The sequence below is a fragment of the Protopterus annectens genome, chromosome 2.part1 (genome assembly GCF_019279795.1).
Source record: "Protopterus annectens isolate FY-2018-M chromosome 2.part1, PAN1.0, whole genome shotgun sequence".
NCBI lineage: Eukaryota > Metazoa > Chordata > Ceratodontiformes > Protopteridae > Protopterus > Protopterus annectens.
In genome coordinates this window covers 636,914,715-636,939,244 of record NC_056729.1, presented here as the reverse complement: position 1 = coordinate 636,939,244, position 24,530 = coordinate 636,914,715, and the positions used below count along the sequence as shown (strand labels likewise).

General features: G+C 43.2%; 1 protein-coding gene across 1 annotated transcript in view; it reads left to right on the top strand.

Annotated features, from left to right (window-relative positions):
• Positions 1–24,530, top strand: part of GPN1 (GPN-loop GTPase 1) — a 423,847-nt gene that overhangs the window by 366,865 nt on the left and 32,452 nt on the right. The window contains exon 12 of the mRNA XM_044062376.1: positions 9,639–9,729. Within this exon, the coding sequence (XP_043918311.1) occupies positions 9,639–9,729 (91 nt within the window). The remainder of the gene's footprint in view (positions 1–9,638; positions 9,730–24,530) is intronic.

Sequence of the window (24,530 nt, the reverse complement as noted above, 5' to 3'; positions counted from 1 at the left end):
TGACACCTCTGAAGACCTGGGCAAGCAGGAACAGATCAAAGTTCGGGTAGCAGAATCTGAAGATGCGTTTTCGTGCTTGGAAGGAAGTAATACCAGATCGGTGACAGGTCTGATTTTCTTTGTCGGAATCAGGGTTTACCATTTCAAAGTTGGAATCGGCATGATTTGTAATAACCTCTTGGAGAAGAAATCCTGGGGGAGATGTCCAAGAAATGTCCTGAAAGGCAGATGCTGATACAGTACGGGTCACACAATCAGCAGGGTTGATGTCGGTAGGAACGTAATGCCATGGGTAGGGAGTAGAAAACTTCCTAATGCATTCCAACCTATTACTAACATACACATAGAACTGTCTTGCTTGGCTGTGTATGTATTCAAGTACTATTTTAACTGTCTGTGTAGAAGTCAAAGGAATGAATTTTCATGTCCATTTCAAATTTTATGAGCTCAGCAATTTCAACAGCTTACACTGCTGCACATAGTTCGAGCCTTGGCACGGTATGAGCAGGTTTTGGAGTGAGCTTTGCCTTACCAAGGACAAATCCGACAGTTACCTATCCATGTAATCCTATAACTCTGAGGTAGGCCACAGCAGCTATAGCTTCAATGGAAGCATCAGAGAAGATGTGAATCTCTCTGTTGATAGCATTGATACTTCATGTAGGGGTGTAGCAGTGTGGTATTTGAAGTTTCTCCAAGGCATTCAAGGAATCCCCTCCAAGTTTCCCATCTACATTGTTTTTCTTAGGGGAGAGGAAGAGGAGTATCCCAATCCACAAGTTCAGAACTAAGCTGTCTTATAATAGTATCTTGCCCTGAATGGTAAAGGGTGCTATGAAGTCCAGTGGATCATAGATGCTGTTTACTACAGATGAAACTCCACGTTTGGTGAAGGGCTTGTCACAAGCTGACATTTGAAATATGAATAAGTCTTGCTTGACATTCCAAAGCAGCCCTAGGCTGTGTTGCATGAGGGTGATATTAGACCCTAGTTCAAAGTTCTTTAGACTGTCAGCATGGTCCTCCGAATAAAAGGCCCCATTTACCTTGACACTGTTGGAGACTATCTTGTGAGGTCTGAGATTAGATAAATTCAGTTTATCTTGAGTTCTGCAATGAGATTGATCGCTTCTTCCTCTTTGGGAAATGATTTAATCCCGTAATCTACATAAAAGTTTCTTTCAACAAACTGATGTGCATCAGACCCAAATTCTCTTTCACCTTCTTGGGCAGTTCTTCTCAACCTCTGTATTGCGACTGCAGGAGATGGGCTGTTACCAAAAACATGTACCTTCATCCGATAGTCTATGACTTTGTTGTTGACACCATTATTGCAGTACCACCGAAATCTGAGGTAATTTCTGTTGTGTTCACGAACAATGGAATATTTGTTGGATGTCAACCATTACCACAATCAATTCTTGTCTGAAATGGATCAAGACCCCAATTAGATTATTCAGATTAGGCCCAGAGAGGAGAAGGTCATTAAGAGAAATGCCTTCATGGCGAGCACTTGAGTCAAAGACCACTCTGATTTGGTCTGGCTTGCGAGGGTGATACACACCAAAACATTGAAGCTACCAACATTCTTCCCCTTCCTTTAGGGGAGGTGCAGGTTCAGCATGATCTCTATCAAGCATCTTCTGCATGAAGTGAACAAAGGGCTCTTTCATTGCAGATTTCCTGTTTAGGGTGCATTCTAGAGAAATAAACCATGACTCTGCAAGCTACTTATTGTTTGGCAGTTTCATTCTTGGGGTACAGAATGGTAAAGGTGCCACCCAGCTGTTGGAGTTGTCCCTGATAAGAATTTGTCACTCATAATTTTCAAGAATTCCTATCTTCCTTGGTGGCTGCCAACTGATTGTCTCCACTAGGGGTATCAAACACCATAATAACAATATTATCATTCCAGGAGTCTAAGCCATAGTTGTAGCCTCGGATGACTTGCTGTGGCTTACCATTACTGCATAACCTTTCTTTTACACAGTAGTGATGAAGACAGGGTTCATAACAAGTATTGTGTCCATTTGGAAGAGCATACATCTTGAAGGAAGTAACCCTGTTAGGTCTCCTGACCTTATCTAAACAGACGTTGCCTATAACAACCCAACCTAGGTCCAAGCGCTGGGCATATGTAGCGTTGTTTGGGCCATTGATATATTCCCATACCTTGTGTACCCTCAGAATGTCTCTACCAAGCAGTATCAGGATTTCAGGGTCTATATCAAGGGATGATATTTGGACAGATATGACCTTCAAGTGAGGGTGATGAGAAGCAGCTTCTGAGGTAGGAATCTCTTGCCTGTTGATAGGAATCTGGTTGCACGTGATGAGAGTGGGCAGTGGAATTTTTAGGTTGCCATTGAGAGGAGCTACTATAAGACCACTAGCTGTCCTGCAAGAGATTTCTGTAATGCCAGCACAAGTGCCCGGAGTATAAGGCAGGGCATCCCCTGTTATGTCGAGCAGGTCAAAGAACTCTGATCTAGCAAGAGATCAGTTACTTTGCTTGTCGAGAATAGTGTACAGTCTTACGGCTCTTTCAGGATGACCCTTGGGGTATACACGGACCAAACATATTTTTGCACAAGATTTTTCACCGAGTCCTTCTCCACAGACTTCAGTACACGTGACTGCAGCTGGAGTAGGAGCCACTGTTTGTTCTACGTTCTCGCCACCTTGCCTTGCCTCGGGAGTGTTAACTGTAGATGGGGTAGAAGTAGGTTGAAATGGATGAAGTGTTTGTACATGATCATCACTGTCACATTCCATGCACTTGATAATGGCTTTACAGTCCTTATGAACATGCTTGGTAGAAGCACAGCATCTAAAACATACCCCATATTTCTTAAGAAGTTCCTTGCGTTCTTGCAGGGTTTTTTTTTTTCCTGAAATCAATACATTTTCTGAGTGGGTGAGGTTTTTTTATGTATGGGGCATTGGCAATTTGGGTTTTCGATTTTCTTGCTTTGCTCTCCCTTGTTGGGAACTGTAGGAGGTGTAGGTATGACATTGGTCCATTTAACTGAGACCGGACCTCTGCGGTCTCTGTATGAGCTGCTCAAGTTTGTAAGCTTAGAAGAGGGTGGACCTGGAGCATGGAACTCTCCAAAGGAGAAGCTTGGGTCATTCTTTGTCTCTGCAATTTTCCTGATGAATTTGCAGTAATTTGATCCAACTGTTGTCCATTTTACTTGGATATCATATGGGAGCTTTGAAACTATTGGGTTAACCCCACAAGCAGTATCCAGATAACTGAGGCCTGGAAAGTGTGTCTTCCTTGGCTAGCTGAAGTTCGGAAAGAAGGTCACTAAGCTCTTGAAACTTTAGATTGTCCTTGTCAGATATCTTCAGGAAACTTTGCAGCCTCTTGAATAAAACCTGCTCAATGACTTCAGGGCTGCCAAAGCTACGTTCCAGTCTGTCCCAGGCAGCATTAAGGACCACAGCTGGGTTAGCAGTATGAACTGCCTTGAGAAGCTGATAAAGAAAAATACTTCAAAAGACCAAAAGCATAAGGTTCAGTTCAGATATCTTTATTCTTGCACAAGGAGACAAAAAATGCAGTTACAGAGTTTGTCTGACTAAATCAGGAAGTGTCACAGTTATTATACCTTTCTTTCAAGGCATTGCCCACTACGACTGACGTAGCAGATCACCAGTTCGCAATTCTGTTACTTTACAGATGTTTCTCACATTTCTAGCTGACTCTTCAAAGTTTAAAAAAGATTTTTTTAGTAAACCGGATGGTCTTGACCACCGGTCAATTATAACTTTCTTGCTATGTGATGTTACAAGTCTCGGTACTATGGCTAATTCAAGCACAATGCAAGTACAGATTTCTGAAGCCGTTTATTGTTCATTATATCTAACTATCTTGCAGCTTGTGCACTTTGTCATCAGCACGAACAGAGCTTATTGTCCATAATAAATGGATCTACAGAAATTATTATTATTCTCCATTTAATTTCCTGACCTAGCAGAAAATCACCTGCTTTCCAGTACATTTCCAAGGCATAAACATGTATTTTGCTGTGCTAGCAAACTAGGTCAGAGTGCATCTTGCAGTGTCAGAAAGCACAATTTCAGAAAAGCATATTTTCAGTTTCAAATAGAACTAATGCTGCATATAGAATAAAAATGTGTTAATCTTCCCTTATTAAAATAAGCATTGCACACATATGTTAATACATATTTTTCTAACAGAAGCTCAGTACGCTCAGAGGAACTGGGACCAAGCCACCTGATGAGCAAATTTAGTTCTTCGGTAGCTGTAATGTCCAGATCAGCAACTGCAGACTTAAAGGTGGATTTCCAGCCTATGTAGTTCTCAGGTCTGTTGTCAAACCGTGTGAGGCCAGTTTTGATAAGATCTTTGCAAAGCATGTACTTTGCGGCCTGTGACACTTCTGTGTCTTCAGACTTTAAGTGAGAAGCTGTTGGTTGAACAGTGTTGGCCACATTAACAGTGGGACCATTGCTGAACAACATTGGGATGGTGCAAGGACATTAAGCTGAGGAACTGGCTGAGAGCTCATAAGTGCAGGAGCTTGCAATGGTGCAGAGGCTCGGTTGACCGAAGGTTGGTGACTACCGCCATAATATGGTAGGGTTAGCTTGAGCAGGGCTAGGTGTATCGTACTGACCTTGGTTGAGAGGTACTGTAGCAGTAGTCACTGGGAGTAATAGTTCTGAGAAAGTGTCTCTGGCTTCGGGATCATCAGATAAAATAGAATGCATGTTGCTTTGGTTGAACACATAGTCTGTAGTGCGTTTAAGATAACTCTCCATGTCCACTGGACCTATGCTGTCTCTGTCACTCCCACTAGCAGCCTGCTCTAGAACTCTTAACCTTGCCATAGCTGTGGCATGTTCACACTGTTTTTCTAAGGCCTCTATTTCAGCCCTTTTGCTGATTGCTTCAGCCTGCCTTTCTGCTTTTTTTGTGAGCAGCGTCTACCTCTAACTGTGCCTTCCTTTCTATGAAGGTTGCCTGAATCTTAGCAGCTTCTGTTTAGACTGTAAAGACCTACTAGATCTGGTAAATGCAGAGCGATGGAATCTAGATTCATGGGGTTGTGTAATTCTGACTTCAGCCTTAGTCTTTGTTTGTAATGCCAAGCTGTTCCTGTCGAGATTAAGCTGATCAAACCTCTTTAGTTCTTCTTGTGCTTCCTCAGTGTTATATCTCTGTAATAAATTGACATATTTTATGCATAGTCTCTGATAGCTTTGATAGGTAGCAATAAATTGCTTGAGTGCACCCTCTAATTGCAGTGCATCATAAGCAGGTTGAGAGAGGGCAGACATACAGTTAACAGTGTTAGTCCATGAGTAAGCAGGATTGGATAACAATTCTTCCCTGTCAGTCTCATAATTCAGTTTTGCCTTCCATGTAAGCTTAGAAATGTGTTTTGCTCTTACACTTGGATTAGGGATTTGATCTTGGTCTGCAATAAATTTTGCATCTTGCTGTGTATCAGCCTCTGCTGAAAGTGTAGTGCTTTGCTGAGACATTGTGCTGGTAATAAAACAGTTAATGCTGAAGTCTTCTCTGGGACAGAGAAAGATATCAAAATGTATACATTCTGAACTAGCTGGGTTTGTAGGGCATTGGTTTGCAAGAAGCTTGACAGTGCAGAAAAATGTCACTTTCAGTTTCACAGTGCTGCAAGCATGGCTCAGGGAAGAATAAAACAGTTTCTGTGAAGACATATGCAGTGCCCGCAACAAATGCATATATATATATATATATATATATATATATATATATATATATATATATATATATATATATATAAACACAGTCCTTGCAAACAATCATTGCTGAATTGCTGACTCACCAAAGAATTATGCTGTGCAGAGAGTATCTTGCTGGAATTTAAAGGCCCAAGTGAGCAAACAAATCCTTAGGAGACGGGCCTACACTCTAAATTTAAAGGCACGAGAAAGTCTTTCAGTAGCTGCCTTGTGTTCTGAGACTGTTGTAAAACTTCCATAAACTGCCAGTCATATCCACACTTTGTAATTTATGATTAAGCAAGCTCTTTATGCAACAAAGAAGTGTATAAGTACAGGATGCAAACTTATTCTTAAATTGCACTTTCCAAGTCCATCTACAGCACCCCACTAAATATTCCAAAGTGTTCAATACATTATTCGACTGTTCTGCCTCCGCTGGCTGTGCATAGCAAGTGTAATCTCCTAATCTGTAGCAAGATGTGTGGAGAAGTTTACTCACCACCACAGATAGTGTTAGCAGGCAGTGACTCAATCAAAATGACACCTGTGGAGACCGTTTGTTTGTTTGTCTTTTCGGCTTTTCCCAGTTAGGGGTCGCCACAGCGGAACTCCGGTCTGCTAATGATTGGCAGTAGATTTTTTTATGGTGCCGAGTTGCCAGCCCAACGCCCAACCTTCAGCGAAGGCATGGCCATTCACGCATGTCTTTTGGAGGCCACTCGACCACGGGTAGGACATGCAGACTCCACACAGAAGGCACTCCATCCGATAATCGAACAGGAGAACCTCTTGCTGTGAGGCAACAACGCTACCGCTGTACCACCGCGGCTTACACCTGTGGAGACCGTTAAATAGTTTAATTTTCCAAACTGTGCAAATCTTAATACAAGAAATCATTCCAGATAGGTCGAATAATGATGCTTTGACACACACCAGCAGTAGACATTAGACATGTGGCTGCAATGGAGTCTAACACACAACTGAAGAAAATGGAGGAGAATGGAGGCATTAACTAACAGAGTTAGGCTACAGGAGAATAGCTAGGACAAAATACAAGAAAGGCAATTTCCTAGCTGAACAGCAAATTAAGCATGTGTAACATGACACAGTCTATGCTAGGCATATAGTGTAGAAAGGTTGGAGGGGGTAGTGGAATAAAAGGATGCCTAGTTGCATTATGTCTACAAGAAAGTCAGACTCCATCCATTTCTTCAGAAGAACATAGGATAGAGGTACGTAGGCAACAAAAGTTCTCCATCATCTGCAGAAAAAGCTACAACAAAATAAACCTGAATTTCCTTTACGTCAGGCATACTATTAACTTGGGTACTTTTCCGTTATTGGGGCAACACTTCCATCACGGTAGTAGGTGCACGCAATACTGTCACAGCTGCTGTTTGTAACTAAGCAGCTTTATATGGTAGAGCTTTAGAGCTCAAGGATTGGGGTCAAGTGAGTGGGGAGAGGGGGCGCAACTATATTACTCTGTAAGAAGTAATTATTTTTTTCACAGACTAGTGAAAGCATTGAAATGCCCCCTTTTCTACACCCTGTACACCTGCTCTTCATGGAGGCCTTTTATTTTTCAGCAGCAGGACTACCTTTTTATTTATTTATTTTTTTTTAATGTTTTGCTCCTTTTATTATAAAGAACTCTATTGGATTTCGTGGACAGGGTTTTCTGGCATAGCAAACATTTTAAATGTTGGCGCTATAAAAGTATATAAAGTTGTTCTTCTGTAATATCATTACCTGTGTACATTCTTGTACACGTTATGTCACTATCCCAGAAATCAGCCGTGGCTTCTCACCTGCTCAAAAAAAAATTGTTTGAGAATGCTGGGAAACATTCCGTAAGTTTGCAGTTCATTCATTTCTATTTCACTTTGTGTAACATTTGAAGACTGCTGTTAATGTCAGATTTGCTGGCGAGATGCACCTGTTGGACAAGGAAGTGACTGGCAACACTTATTTTATAGTTGTGTACTGCATGAATCATGGATATCAACTGCCCCTGATTTTGCCTCATGTTTTTGTCTTGTCACTTGTAAAATGTCTTTATTTTCTTGTAAATTATCAAATAGTACAGTGAGTGTATAATGCTAGACATTAGAGTTCCATACTACTTATCAGAACTGGATCGTGTTCAAATAGAGACTTAACCAGGGTAATGGACAACAGCCATCTATGCCGATATACATTTGGTATGTCTATCTATCCACAACTCCTATAAAATAATGTCCTAATGGCGTTAAAAGTGTTGCCCCAATAATGGAAAAGTAACTTAACTTGTCCAAATAAGCAAGTAAGAATATACTGGTATACCTTAATTTAGCTTCTTTTTAGGCTATGTCAAAAATATGTTGAGGTACAGCAAACATAGTAAAATTCTTATACTAGAAAGTGTTGTGGTAATATAATGAGCATATGTCACATTGTAGCCCCCCTTTTAAATTTTGTAATCCTTTTTATTTCTGGCATGCATTTTATCCAAGGTTGTTAGTTGAACTCGAGAGAATGTTATATTTTGGGAGAAAAGAAAAGGAATTTGAGAATATAATCTCAAAGTAGAGACTAAATGGCTTGGATGAAAACATTTTTTGCACAGAGGAAAATAGAAAAATAGACTCATGGAAGAGTTTTTATAGCAAAGATGCTGATCAAAAAATGATGACTGATGTTTAAGAATACACAGAAGATATTCAGGACTTTTCTAATGGAGGGGGTTTAAGAAGGTATGCAGTTTAGAATTTACATCTTATTTGATAGGTAGACAAATAGGTAAATGTGTGGAGTATTTGGCTCGTGCCTGCCGCAAACATTTGCTTTATGTCGCTTTGTGTGTTGTATGGCTATATAAGCCTGATATTATTGGAGGAGTGGAAAGTGCCCACAATGCCGTTGAAAGAAAATGTATTTTGATTGCTAGTCATATGAATAATTATTGCTGTAGTATCCTAACTCTCTGACATTTGCTATAGTGATGAGAAAGCATGTCTATTACTCCTTATTTTAAGATTTATATGTTTCTTAACAGACAAATCCGAGTATGTACACAGTCACCAGCATTGCATATTTGCAGGGCAAAAGGGTCTAGCATGCTCAGGTGTTAAGGAGCAGTTTGTTTCAGGACTTTTTTCCAAGAAAAGGTTCTTCTTCCATTTAGTATCTCAAGATTGCATATGCCTTGTGTGACTCCTTAACTCACATTTTCTGAAAATGTGTGCTGTAAGGATCACTGCTACCCCAAGAAGTAAAACTGCTGTTGCATGTGCATCATCACAGAAGAGTTTCATCCTGCTGATGCTGAAAGTGATGGAGCTTAAAAAAACCTTGTAGGTAGCCTGGGAGTGATTTTGCAACTTCAAAGGAAGATCTCTTAGACGGAAGTTAATTTCACCATAGAGAAGGCTGGGTTAAACTGAAGACTCTAGATTTATAACTTTGAAAGTTCATACTGAGAGTTTTGGTTTAAACACTGATACATCTGTAAAGAGCAAGGTTTACAAAGTGTTAATTTCTTTCCTGAAAAGAGAGTATGTGAGGCCAGTACAGACCGGAGCTGTGTTACTGTCACAGTAAACTGAAGTAATTTGTGTAGATATAAAAGTATAGTCTTTGTTGCAAAACTTAAAGGGAACTTTATGCTGTCGTAAACCACTGTTTTTAAAGCTTTGTTTACAGGTTTAGATCCATGATTTTATGGTGAAAATATTTCCATGTTACTATGTATGACTATTAACAAATGTCTGCCTCATGTCACAAGACTTTGCTTAAAATTAACTTGAGTACTTTTTCGTGCTTTATATTAGATGTGTACACTCCTTGGGCAGAGGCACTTTGTTCTCTCTCCTTTTGCACTCTTACGTAATTCTTCTGCATTATGTCAACAGGAAAAAGCTCGGAGTCAGAAACAGGAAGAGCAGCTTAAACGGTTGCATAAAGACTTGGGTCCTATTGCTGTGAGCACATCTCATCCTGCAGGTATAGGTGCAAAAAGTTTAAACAAGCTTGGTTGTTAAATTATATGATTACTTGCAATGAGATGTCTGTTAAGGTTAATGAAGAATTATAAATACCAACACTAATGTCCTTTAAGTTGCCCTCATTTTTGTTCAGGCCTTAATTAAATTGTAAATTTGGAAGTAAAACATTGCTGGCTGAAGTTTATTAGATGTGTGGAATAGTTTCATTGCATCCAGAAGTTTTATGGCTGTTGAAAATATGGCACAGAAAGGAAAGTGAAGTCACGACACCTGCAGCAATTAGAAAGACCCCAAAAGTACCTCACCAGGAGGATCAAGGGACTCAAACAGATGCCATATGCTGCTCGGTTAAAAAAACTCCAGCTCTACTCAGTTGCATACCACCTACTTCGAGGCGATCTATGCCTGACATATAAAGCTATGTCCAACCCAGAATTAATGGACATGCTCCACCTCAGTAAATCTAAATCCCTTAGTGCCACGGGCTCGAGGGACGTGAACCTCAGCACAGAAATAAATAGAACATGCTGGAGTGACAGATTCATAACCCAGAGGCTGCCTTCACTCTGGAATAGAATTCCAATTCATGTTAGGCAGAGCACCTCACTGACTCTCTTCAAGAAGAATCTTGATGAGTGGCTGGGGGATCGTAGGTTTGTCCCGGGGATTACTTCCGTGTCACTATTAGACAGAGGCACAGTAAACTAAACTTTAAAAAGGGCACAGTATACTCAAATCAAGGGGTGGCGTAAGCCAAACACAATTGGGCTAGGCTTATAAATGCCCCAGGGCAGATAGCCTAGTATGAACCTATAAGAGAGCATGCACAGCAAAGATGTTCTTCATCTCACATTGCTGCCGTCCTTACACTTGGGTAGTCCGCTGTCCTCGGTCGGCCCGAATATCAAAGTATAAGGCTGACGTCGGTCAAGGCGCATTTGACTGACATCAGGACGTCAGGGTACAAATGCGCATGACCGACGTCATATCCTCAGTCTTTTTTGCCGCATGGTCCGATGCAGAAGCAGCATTGCAAATGCCGGTTGGCGTTCTGAGATTTTTCGATTTCGAAGTTTCAGACCGAGTTCAAAGTTGGCTAAGTACCCCGTTGGGGAATATTTTAGTTTTTCTTGCCTCAGTGATTTACCGGATGTCAGAAAAAGTCAATAATTGCATTTCTTGTGGGAAACAGATACCGCATAGAGATTATCATACTTTGTGTATTCCTTGTTTAGGGCCTGAGCACGACGTTGTTGGGTGTCGCTCTTGTGCTAGATGCAATAACTGCACTATAAAGAGGAGGTGGGGTTGTGCGAGGTTAGTCTTTGGGAAGCGGTGCAATTATAAAATGCCGTCGGATGCTCCGCCCGCTTCTTCGAAGAAGCGCAAGGACAAAGCTGTTAAGCCTAGGTTAGAAGAACCGTCTGTACCGGACGCCGGTTCTTTAGAGGTGTCGGTGGAGCCGGTGGCTCCACCGGAGGTTTCTTTGGGTTCCCAGGGAGAGACTTTATTATTGCAAGATGTGGCCTCTCAGGAGGCAGGTCAGGCTGAAGGGGCTTCTCAGGTTACTATACTCCCCTCCCTTCCTAGGGTGGCTAGGCCCTCTCCTTCTGTTTCCAGGGCTTCTCCCAGAGGCAGGCCAGGTTCAGCTTCAGTTGGTGTCACCCCTAGTTCTTCTGGAACTGTGCCCAAGAAGCATATGCTTAAAATGGCAGAAGATTTGATTTCTTTGATTAGGGGTTCTTTGCCCCCTCCTGATAAGAGACCTAGGGTGGAGCCTGAGCCAGGGAGTTTTGAGCAGGCTTCGGATGTTTCAGAGTCTTCGACTGAAGACTTGCAGGAGTATTCTCCTTATTCTGACTCTGATGTGGATGATTCTACTCCTTCTGCTTCTCCTCCTGAGGATTTTTCTTTTTCAGAAACTCTTCATTCTATGAGGGAGCATTTTAAGTGGGAAGGTCAGGACTTCTCTTATTCCAGGAAAAGGCTTAGAGAATTTTTGTTTTACCCCAGCATAGGCCTTTGGCTATACCTCCTGTTTTAGATGTGGTGGAAGATGTTTTGCAGAGGCTTCTCTTAATCCTGATTCTTTGCCTCCTGCTCCTGTTAAACCGGATAGATATTAATAGGTGACTGAAGCTCATAAGTATCTTTTAAGAGTCCTAGGGCAGACCCAGAAACTGTTAGTCAGGGGCCTAAAGGTGTTAAGGCTTCTGTTGTCAAGAATCCGGTTCCTTCAGACAAAGAGGCCAAGGCTTTGGATAGATGGGGAAAGAAAGTTTATACTTCTTCCACTCTAGCTATGAGGGCTTTGAATTGCCAGTTTCACATGTTAAAATACCAAAACTATCTCCTTTCACAATTGAAGTCTAAGGTTGATGCTCTGGCGGAAGGTATTGATTGTAAAGAGTTGCAAGATTTAGTACATGTTTCTGAACAGGTGGGTAAGCATTCTTTGCAATGTGGTTTTGATGCTGTACAGGCCTCGTCTAGGGTGGCTGCCACTGGGTCAGTTCTTCGCAGGCACGCCTGGCTGAGGGATCAGAATTTATCTGACCATGTTAAATCACGGATTTTGGATGCTCCTTTACAATCTGATGTGTTGTTTGGTTCTCCTGTTGAAACAGTCTTAAAGAAAATGGAAGACAAGGCTAAGTCTATGCAGACTGTTAAAGATTTTTTGCAGGTTCAGCCTCCAAAGTTTAGTAGAAATTGGCCTACTAAGGGGTGGATGTATCCTTCTTATGATTCCCAGTCTAGGGGTAGATCTAGGCGTGGTAGGGGCAGGGCTCAGGGCTCTTTCAGGCCTAGAACAGGAGTTCTCCTGCACAGTCTTCAGGTGAGGGCAGGGGTCAGTCCTTTCGTAAACAGACCCAATGACCTACCTTTTCAGCTGCCAGAGCCTTCTCGTCTGGCAGCACCTTTGGGAGGAAGGTTGGCACTTTTCAAAGAAAATTGGAGTTTAATTACCCAGGACAGATGGGTATTGGATATCATACACCATGGTTACAGGTTTTATTTCCATACCTTGCCTCCTTTCAAAGGCATGCCAGACGTTCCTCCTCCACAAAGAATAGAGGCTCACAAGCAAATTTCTCTGTTACTCCAAATAGGGGCCATTCAGCCGGTCCCTATGCCAGAAGTGGGCCTAGGATTTTATTCTCGCCTGTTCCTAGTACCAAAGAAAGGGAACACGTGGAGACCAATTTTGGACTTATCTATCCTCATCACTTATCTGGACATTCCCAAGTTCAAAATGTTGACGTTACAGCAGCTTTTACCTCTGCTGGGCAAAGATCATTGGATGGTAACTTTAGATCTCAAGGAAGCTTACCTTCATGTTCCTATCAGACTCAGTTGCAGGAAGTATCTGCGTTTTCGAGCTGGGACTTCTCATTATCAGTTCTCTGCATTGCCCTTTGGCTTATCTACTGCGCCCAGAGTGTTCACGAAGGTTCTGGCTCCAGTGATAGCTTTCCTCAGGTTAAAAGGAATACAGATTTATCCCTATTTGGACGATTGCCTGATTCTGGCTCAAGAAAGGGACGAGCTTCTTCAGCATTTGGATTATGTGATAGCAGTGCTAAGATGCCTGGGGTATTCTGTGAACGAAATAAAGTCCAGTCTAGTACCCTCTCAAGACATGTGCTTTCTGGGTGTGAGACTGAATACAGCATCCCAGATGGCCTTTTTGACCCCGGACAAACAAAAGAATCTTTCCCTTTACTTTCATCAGTTGTCTCATCAGTCCGGGCTGACTGCAAGGACAGTCCTTCAAGCCTTAGGGTTCATGGCATCTTGTATTCTGGTGCTTCCCAATGCCAAACTGCATATGAGGAAGCTACAATGGTATCTCAAAATGTATGGACACAGCACTGCCAGGATTTGGACACTGTCATTCAAATAATACCTTGCATTCAAAAGGAGTTTTGTGGTGGGCTCAGGAATGTCACCTAAACAAGGGACTCTCTGTGACCCGGCCAGAGGCGAGTCAGATTCTAACGACAGATGCCTCAGACAAAGCTTGGGGAGCTCATCTGAATGGAAAGTGGATACAAGACAAGTGGCCTGCCAGACTACAACATCTACATATCAACTTGAAAGAGATGTTAGCAGTCCAGTTTGCATTACTAGCCTTCAAGGATTTACTTCTTCCAGGGCAGGTGTTGATTCTAACAGACAACACAACTGTCATGTGGTACATCAACAAGCAAGGCGGAACACATTCTTATCCTCTATGCAGGCAAGCAATGATTTTGTGGGAGACTGCTCTCAGTTTACAGCTAAATCTTCAGGCAAGGTTTCTGCCGGGAGCACAGAATTCCTTAGCAGATGTGTTGAGCAGACAAATTATGGATCCCCACGAGTGGAAATTGGATCCTCATGTATTTCGGAAATTGACAGTGTCATGGGGAACTCCAGACATAGATCTGTTCGCTTCCCCACTAAACCACCAGCTGCCAAAGTTTTGCACAAAAAGGTTTCATCCCACAGCTTGGAAAGTGGATGCTCTTTCTTTCAATTGGAGCAATCTTCATGTGTATGCCTTTCCGCCTCTGCCTCTCCTCCCAGAAGTACTACTAAAGGCCAGACAAGACAAGCCAAGGATGATTTTGATAGCTCCAGATTGGCCTCGACAGCATTGGTACCCATTACTGAGGTGCCTGGTACGGAAGCCTCCATGGCCTTTGCCTTCGATTCCACACCTGTTGTCTCAGGAGGACAGTCATTTGCTCAATGTCAAGCTTCACTCTCTGCACCTAACAGCCTGGCATATTCTGTTTTGAACCATAGTGGGCCTCCACTTCCACAACAAGTTTTGAATGTTATTTTGGAAGCCAGAAGGCCTAGTACAAGGAAAGTGTACGCAGACAAATGGAAGAGATTTTTGTTTTGGAGTGCAGCAAAGGATTTTGATGTTTCTGGGCCTAATTTAAGTGTGGCTCTTCAATATCTTACTGAGTTACTGGACAAAGGTTTGTCCTTCTCTTCTATTAAGGTTCATGCTGCAGCAATTTCGGCTCACTATGATTGTGACCCACCATTGTTTTCTCATCCTTTGTTCAAGCAATTTCTTAGAGGGGCAAAGAATATAAGACCCCCACGAAGAGCTCCTACTCCTGCTTGGGATCTCAATTTTGTATTGGAGAAACTCACTCTACAACCTTTTGAGCCTGCAGCTACTGCTGAATTAAAGTTTTTATCATGGAAGACTGCTTTTTTGTTGGCTATTACCTCTGCAAGAAGGGTTTCTGAGTTGCAGGCCCTTATGGCAGTTGAGCCTTTCTTAATTTTCCATAAGGATAGGGTATCTTTACGTACTAATCCTTCCTTTATGCCTAAAGTGGTTTCAAGTGTGTCTTTAAACCAAACTATTCATTTGCCTACCTTTTATGCAAATCCCCAAAATAAAGGGGAAAAGATTTTGCACACTTTAGATGTACACAGGCAGTTGCGTTATTATTTGGACAGAACTAAAGGGTTCAGGCAGTCTCAGCAGTTATTTGTTTCTTTTGCTTTGAGTTCTCAGGGCAAGCCTGTGTCTAAACAAACTATTTCTAAGTGGATTGGGTTTTGCATTGCTTTCTGTTATTCCCATCATGGCAAGGAAGTTCCAGCTGGGATTAGGCCTCATTCCACTAGGGCTACTGCCACTTCAACAGCCTTTTTGAGAGGGGTGGCAACTAAGGATATTTTGGAGGCAGCTACTTGGGAGTTCAGTGCATACTTTTTCCAGGCATTATCACCTACCACTTTACTCTAAATCCAGGGCTGGTTTTGCCACTGCTGTTTTGCAGGGCATTTTAGCAGCTCCTGCTTCCTTATAATTTGGCCATCCTCCCTTTCCTCTGCTTTGGGATTCTACCCAAGTGTAAGGACTGCAGCAATGTGAGATGAAGAACATAGTACAGTTTTGTACCTACCATAAATGTAGATGTTCGAAGATCCACATTGCTGCAGTCCAATTTACCCTCCCTCCTTCCCCTCTATTGTTAGAGGTGGTTGTGTGGGTTGGGTGGTCAATTGGGTGTATATTGTCTATTGTATATATTGTACATATTTTTAGTGCTAGGATGGTTGGTTGTTGGTTTGCTGTCTTTTGGTTTTGACCTTTATTTTTAGGGTCTTCTGACATCTGGGGCAAGAAAAGACTGAGGATATGACGTCGGTCATGCGCATTTGTACCCTGACGTCCTGATGTCAGTCAAATGCGCCTTGACCGACGTCAGCCTTATACTTTGATATTCGGGCCGACCGAGGACAGCGGACTACCCAAGTGTAAGGACTGCAGCAATGTGGATCTTCGAACATCTACATTTATGGTAGGTACAAAACTGTACTTTCCATGCCTTTGACAAAGTAACAAACTAAAACCTCACTTCCCGATCTAAATAAAGAAATCATTGCTAAAACTGTTCAATGTTTGCTAAATTTACTTAGCATTGTCAACTTTTGTGATTTGGAGGTATTGAAAGGTAAACAGCTGGGTCATAGTTAGTTCAGTCACTTACCACCTTGTTTCTGAAAAGTAGTATTACTTAAGATTGGATTGAGAGTTTCAAACATAAAAGGAAGATTTGGTAACAGGCAGGAATGATGGAATATGAACTGATTCATTGCATTCCTGTCATACTTTGATTTCCAAGTTTTTATGGTTTGAACATTTTGATTTTGTTATCTCCAAGGATGTATTGATTAGCAAAGATTTTGTGACTTAAAAAACATTTTGATTTTTTAGTATTTTTAAGGGTATAGGTATTAATTAAACTGTGCCTTTTAAGTGTGCAAAATTTGGTCTTGGTTCATTGAAGAAAAGAATGTTGATTGTTTTATCTTGGTCAGTCTTCTGTTACGTGGCAGAAGTGAAAAGAGGCCTTAAAGGAACATTGGCATTTTACACTTTATCCTACCTCTCCCAACTCATCTTTGAATACATTAAGTAATTTTTCAACACATAATCTGAATAAGGTACAGGGTGGTGGGGGTGCAAATGCTGAGTGAGAGTCTCCAGAAACAAAATTAGAGAATTTTTGATTCAGCAAAGTGGTGGCACTGTAAAAGTATACATAGCCATCTTGGTTTATCACCAGCTGCTGTGATCACAGAGGATAAAAAGCACTTGTGGCTGGTTTGTTTAAAAACAGCAGAAACACTATACATTATCCAGTAGCAAATTCTGTTTTGAAAAATTTAAATTCAGCTTACCTTTTGCTTGTCTGTGGTATGACAGAAGCCCAGAAATCCATAGATGTTCATCGTGTTTCACTGTTGCAGTCATTACTCTTGGGTTATCCTGCTGGCAGGCTACCTGCAGTCGGCCTGAATTCCAAAGTCCTGGTCCGGCGTCGGTTGCTGTCGCCTCTTCCCTGACGTCAGTGCATCAGGGGTATAAAAGATGCAGCCAACGCCATTTTCTTCAGTCTTTTTTGCTGCGCGGTGCCCGAAGCAAAAGCAGTTCGCAAGTGCCAGTCGGCCGACTCCTGAGATTTTCAAATCCGAATTTCAGAACTGAAGTCTTCTTTAAAGCTAAGTACCCCATTGGGGAAACTTTTTTCTTGCTCCAGACCGATGTCAGAAAAAGTTAATAATTGTATTTCTTGTGGGAAGCAAATACCTCATAAGGATTTTCACTCTTACTGTATTCCTTGCCTAGGCCCTGACCACAACGTTGCTAGCTGTCGGTTTTCTGCTAGATTTAACCAACGCACTGTTAAGCGTCTGCTCGATTTTGCATTTCATTACTTTGGCCGAAGGTTTAATTATATAATGCCGTCAGAACAGCCGATGACCGGAGTTTACAAAAAACACAAGGACAAGGAAAAGGATAGGCATCTGAGGTCCAGGACTGACGACGAGGCCTCCGTTAGGCCAGTCGCCGGTTCTCAGTGAGGTGCTTTCGCAGCCCCTGGTGCCCGCTGCCTCAGAGCCACAGACCACTTCCGACTCCCACGTGGAGCCGACTGGGCCTCTGTATACTCAAGGTATTGGACACTCGGAAATCATTCCCTCAGATGGGTCCGGAGCCGCTGAGCAGGCATCGGCTTCTGAGGGTGTCTTCAGACCTACACAGTTATATGTTAAACCATCTTCAGCTTCAAAGACAAAGATTAAAGCAGCTCTAAAGACAAAGAAGCAAGTACAGCATTCTCCTACTTAGACTTCCATGCCTAAAAAACAGATGCTTAAAATGGCCGAAAACCTAATTACTTTGATCAGGGGTTCCCATCCCCCTCCTGATAAGAGGCCTAGGCAAGACACAGAATATGATTCTTCTGATCAGGTTTCTGTTTCCTCTGATTCCTCTACTGAACAGGATTATTCTATTCCTCCCTATGAGGATTCTAATGCTGAAGAATCCATTCCTTCAGCCTCTCCTCCTGAGGATTATTCTTTTGGGGAAACCTTGCATACCATGAGGGAGCATTTCCACTGGGAGAGCCAAGATTACTCAGAATCTAAGAAAAGGCTCAGAGACTTTCTGATATTACCTCAGCACAGACCCTTTGCTATTCCACCTGTTCTAGACATTGTAGATGATGTATTTTCAGAGTCCGGCCTGTCCCCTGACTCCTTACCCCCTGCACCTGCTAAGCCTGACAGATACTACAGGGTCCCAGATTCTCATAAATTCCTATATAAAAACCCCGCTGCTGACCCAGAAACTATATCTCAGGGTCCCAAAGGGGTCAAAGCTTCCACTACAAAAAACCCTGTCCCCTCTGATAGGGATTCTAGGGCACTGGACAGATGGGGGAAAAAAGTTTACACTTCTGCTACCTTGGCTGTAAGGGCTTTAAATTGTCAGTTTAATATGCTTAAGTGTCAGCAATAGTTAATGTCACTGCTTAAGCAGAAAATGTTGACAAATTCTGAATGTTCAGAGAACAAGGAAATGCAGGATTTATTGCATGCAGCTGAACAAGTGGGAAAGTATACTTTGCAATGTGGTTATGATTCGCTAGAGGCCTCTTGCAGGGCCGCTGTTACAGGTTCTGCTATTAGAAGGCATGCTTAGTTAAAGGAACAGAATCTATCTGATCATGTTAAAGCAAAATTATTAGATGCTCCTTTACAGCATGACACTTTGTTTGGTGCTAAAGCAGAAGAGGTGTTGAAGAAAATGGAGGATAAAGCGAAATCCATGCAGACAGTTAAGGAGTTTTTACAGGTACAGCCACCCAGATTTTGCAGGAACTGGCCTTCCAAAAATTGATCTTTTCCAGTGTCAGACAGGCCACAAAGGGGCAGATAGAGACATCCCAGAGGCAGATCTCAGCCCCAAGGCTCATACAGGCCTAAACAACGGGGTGCCCCTACCTCCAAAAGCGGAGAAGACAAATCACAACCTTACAGGAAACAGTCCCAATGACTTCCTCTGCCAGACCCAAGCACGTTTCTTTTGGCAGCCCCCTTAGGGGGAAAACTAGCACTTTTTTCACCAAATTGGCAAATGATTACCCAAGACAAATGGGTCTTGAACATAGTGTCCCAAGGCTGCAGGTTCCATTTTCACACTCTACCAAGGGCAAAAGGTATGCCAGACCTGCCACACAATCAATGGGCAGAGGCACAAAAGCAAATTACAGCCCTCATGGACATGAGGGCCATTCAACAAGTACCACAACAAGAGCAGGGGCAAGGATTTTACTCGAGATTTTTCTTGGTGCCCAGAAAGGACAAAACCTGGAGACCAATACTGGACCTGTCTATACTAAACATGTTTCTGGAGGTTCCCAAATTCAAGATGTTGACTCTACAGCAGCTACTGCCAGTGCTGGGCAAGAAGGCTTGGCTCGTAACTTTGGACCTAAAAGAGGTATACCTGCATGTCCCAATCAGGCAATCTTGCAGAAGATACCTCAGATTCATAGCTGGCTCAATGCACTACCAATTCTCTGCACTGCCCTTTATCTGCTGCGCCCTGGGTCTTCACAAAATGCCTGGCACCAGTAATTGCATTTTGCAGACAAAGAGGAATTCAAATATATCCTTACTTGGACGACTGCCTTATTCAAGCAGAGAACAAAGACATTCTTCTAAAGCATCTGGCGTTTCAAAAAGATTACTAATTTGCCTAGGGTACACAGTAAACGAAAAGAAATCAAAACTAGTACCCTCTCAAGAGATAATATTACTGGGTGTAAGCTTAAATACAACTGCCCAGATGGCTTATCTCACGCCAGACAAACAAAGGCAACTGACTTCTTCAAAAAGTTGGCAACAAAGACCCAGTTATCTGCAAGGAAAATCCTGCAGGCCTTGGGCTTCATGGCATCCTGCATTTTACTAATTCTGTATGCCAGATTGCATATGAGGAAATTACAGTGGTATCTAAAAAGTGTTTGGACTCAGCATTGCCACAGCCTGGAGACAGTTATTACCCTTATTCCCTGCCTGCAATAGGAGTTTCGATGGTGGGCACAGGCCTGTCACCACAACAAGGGTCTGCCAATCACTTTACCCACAGCCAGACAGACACTGACAACGGATGCATCAGATTATGCCTGGGGGGCCCATATGGCAGGAAAAGTTATTCAGGGCACATGGCCTGCAAGCCAGATGCATCTTCATATCAATCAAAAAGAGATGCTAGCTGTTCAGAATGCCCTGACCGCTTTCAAGGATCTACTTCACCCAGGACAGCTACTGATAAAGACGGACAATACTACTGTCATGTGGTACATAAACAAGCAGGGAGGCACACATTCCTATCCCCTCTGCAGACAAGTAATGACCTTGTGGGACACAGCATTGACTTATCAAGTTCACCTGCAAGCACAATTCCTGCCAGGAAAAGCAAATACTCTGGCAGACGAACTAAGCAGAAACCTCATGGATCCCCACGAGTGGAAACTGGATCCACAAGTCTTCAGGATGATAACAAGGCAATGGGGATGCCCAGACATAGATCTATTTGCCTCCCCTCACAACTGCCAATTACAGAGATTTTGCACAAGGATTTATCACAAACAAGCATGGAGAGTGGACTCCCTATCCTTCAGCTGGAAAAACCTAACAGTATATGCCTTTCCTCCACTGCCTCTCCTTCCCTAGGTACTCCTAAAGGTCAGACAAGAGAAGCCAAAAATAATACTGATTGCACCAGACTGGCCACGCCAGCACTGGTACCCAGTCCTAAAGAGCTTGTCTTAAGGTCCAGCAGGGATATTGCCTCAAACTTCTCACTTGCTGACCCATCAAAACAATCATATCCTGCACAGCCAACTCAGGATCTTAAATCTGGCAGCATGGCGGATAATGTAGCCATTCAGAACACTCCTCTTTCAAAAGCTGTTATGGATGTTATCTTGGAGGCCAGGAGGCCCAGTACCAGAAAATCTTATGCAGAAAAATGGAAGAGATTCTGTGCTTGGAACCAGGAACAAGGCATTGACATGTATGTACCAAATATTCCTCAGATTTTATACCTAACTGAGATGCTGGACAAAGGCCTTTCCTTCTCATCAATTAAGATTCATGCCTCTGCCATTTCAGCCCATTACAATACGGAACAACCTATCTTTTCTCATCCTTTAATAAGGCAGTACCTCAAAGGGGCCAAAAACATCAGGCCTCCAAGGGGAGCACCAGTTCCGGCATGGGACCTCAATTATGTCTTTGAAAAACTCACACTGCCTCCCTCTGAGCCAGCCTCAACAGCTGATCCTGGAAAACAGCTCTGCTCCTAGCAATAACCTCTGCAAGACGAGTCTCTGAGATACAAGCACTCATGACTGTGGAACCTTTTATCATTTTTCATCCAGACAGGGTTTCTCTGAGGACAAACCCTACATTTATGCCTAAGGTGGTGTCCAGTGTGGCCCTCAACCAAACCATTCACTTGCCTACCTTTTATCCAAACCAGCAGAACAAGTGTGAGAAATGTCTGCATTCTTTGGACATACACAGACAACTACGCTTCTACTTGGACAGAACTAAAGCTTTCAGAAAGACTGAGCAACTTTTAGTGTCATATGCTGCAGGATCACAAGGAAAGGCCATCTCAAAACAGACTATTTCTAAATGGATAGGTCATTGCATCCGTTTCTGCTATTCTCAGCATGGCAGATCAGTGCCTAAGGGCATTAAGCCTCATTCTACCAGAGCAGCAGCCACTTCAGCAGCCTTCCTCAGTGGAGTACCAACCAAAGACATCTTAGATGCTGCAACTTGGAGCAGTGCACACTTTTACAAAGCACTACCACTTACCTCTTTACTCTAAATCCAGAGCAGGCTTTGCCACTGCAGTGCTGCAGGGCCTCATAGCCTCTCCTAATCCTACTTAGCTCAGCCACCCATCCTCAGCTTTGGAATTCAACCCAAGAGTAATGACTGCAACAGTGAAACATGATGAACATAATACAGTTGTGTACCTACCATAAATGTAGATGTTCGAGTGTATTCACTGTAGCTGTCCAGGATGTCCTTCAAGGATGCATCTGCAGTCCTAACATATGGGTTGTCCTGCCTCAGGCAGCCCTTCGGTCGGCCGGATTCCAAAGTCTGGGTCTGGCTTCGGCTGATGTCGCACTCCACCCGACGTCATAGCTGCTGTGGTATAAAGGCATCAGCCGACGCCATTTTCCTCAGTCTTTCTTGCCGCGCGGTGCCCGAAGCAGAAGCTGTTCGCAAGTGCCGGTCGGTCAGATCCAGAGATTTCTACTACCGAAGACTTCTAAAAAGCTAAGTACCCCGTTGGGGACTCTTTCTTGCCTCAGCCGATGTCAGACAAAGTAAATAATTGTTTAACTTGTGGGAAACAAATACCTCATAAGGATTTCCACTCTTACTGCCTTCCTTGTTTAGGCCCGGACCACGACGTATCAGCTTGTGTAGCCTGTGCTTCTTTCAACCGACGGACGCTTAGACGTCGGTCGGAGTTTGCAGAGGAGTTTTTTGGTCCCGCTTTTGCTTACAAAATGCCGTCGGAGACTCCGACAGCACAATTAGTTAAAAAACGCAAGGAAAAGGACCGACACTCGCGGTCCGCGGTTTCGGCTGAAACCACGGTTAGGCCAACCGCGAGTGTCTCGGTTTCGGCTGAAACCGAGTCCTCTGTTCTTCCTTCGGCCGAAAACAGGCCTCCGGTATCTGAGGCTTCACAGAGCATGGTTGAATCGGCTTCAGAAATTGTTCCTACAGAAGCAAGCACCCAGGATTTATCAGATACTATTCCTTTAGACATATCTACCCCTGCACGTGGGGCTGCTAGACCCCCTGCATCCATGTCTATCAAGGCTTTTGCCAGGGCTAAAGCAGCTAAATCTTCTAAGGCCTTACCTGCTAAAATACCCTACCCTCACACAGGCCTACCTCTAGTTCTCAAATGCTCAGCCTGGCTGAGGATCTCATTTCTTTGATCAGGGGATCCCTACCTCACCCTGACAGGGCCTCTCAACCCCCTCCAGAGAAGAGGCCTAGGACTGAACCCCCGGAACCTGTTTCCACAGACAATACCTCGGATGACTCAGATGTCTCAGACCCTCAGGAAGGCCCATATTCTCCTTATGAGGATTCTGATGCAGAAGATTCCATTCCTTCTGCTTCTCCTCCTGAAGAATTTTCTTTTGGGGAAACCTTACATGCTATGAGGGAACACTTTCAATGGCAGGGCCAGGATTTTTCAGATTCAAGGAAAAGGCTAAGGACTTTTTTACACTTACCACAGCATAGGCCTTTAGCCATTCCTCCAGTACTAACAGTTGTTGATGATGCATATAATGATGCCTGTACTGCCCCTGATTCTCTTCCAACGGCCCCTGCCAAGCCTGACAGATATTACAGGGTCCCGGACACACACTACCATTTGTATAAGGCTCCTGTGGCAGATCCTGAAACCATTTCACAGGGCCCTAAGGCTGTGGCAGCTGCCTCTGCCAAAAATCCTCTCCCCTCTGAAAGAGAATCTAGAGCATTAGAGAGATGGGGTAAAAAGGTTTATACTTCTGCTACTCTTTCGGCCAGGGCCTTAAACTGTCAATTCCACATGATTCAGTACCAGGAATTTTTGTTAGACCAGCTAAATAAAAAGCTGTCCTCCCCTGAACCTATAGACCGCAAGTCCCTTCAGGAATTGGTGCATAACTCTCAGCAGGTCAGTAACCATTTTTTAAAATGTGGCTATGATGCACTGGAGGCTTCCTTTAGATCAGCTATGACTGGAACAGTGATTCAAAGGCATGCTTGGTTAAAAGAACAATCCTTACCAGATCATGTTAAGTCAAAACTCCTAGATGCCCCTATGGAGAAACAAAGTTTGTTTGGCTCCCCTGCACAGGAGGTTCTAAAGAAGGTGGAGGAAAAAGCTAAATCTGTTCAAACAGTCAAGGATTTCTTACAGGTCCAACCTCCGAGGTTTAGCAGAAATTGGCCTTCGAAGAATTGGTCCTTTCCAGACACCTCTAGAGCACAAAGAGGCAGAAACAGATGCCCAAGAGGCAGAGGGCAATCCAGGGGTGCCTACAGGGGACGTCAGTGGCAACCTACCAATCAGAGAAGTACTGCCACAGATTCAACTACAACCACTTCCACTGGACAGACACAATGACTTGGCTCTGATTCCGCCTACCAGGGAACAACTGGAAGCACCCTTGGGCGGAAAACTAGCTTTATTCTCCCACAACTGGCATTACATTACAGGAGACAAATGGACTTTACAAACAATAGACAAAGGCTACAGGTTTCACTTCCACACTCTACCAAAAGAGAGGAATGCCAAACCTACCACCAAGCCAAAAACAGACGCTCTAAGACAAATCAACAACTTACTAAGGATGAGAGCTATAGAAAAGGTACCGC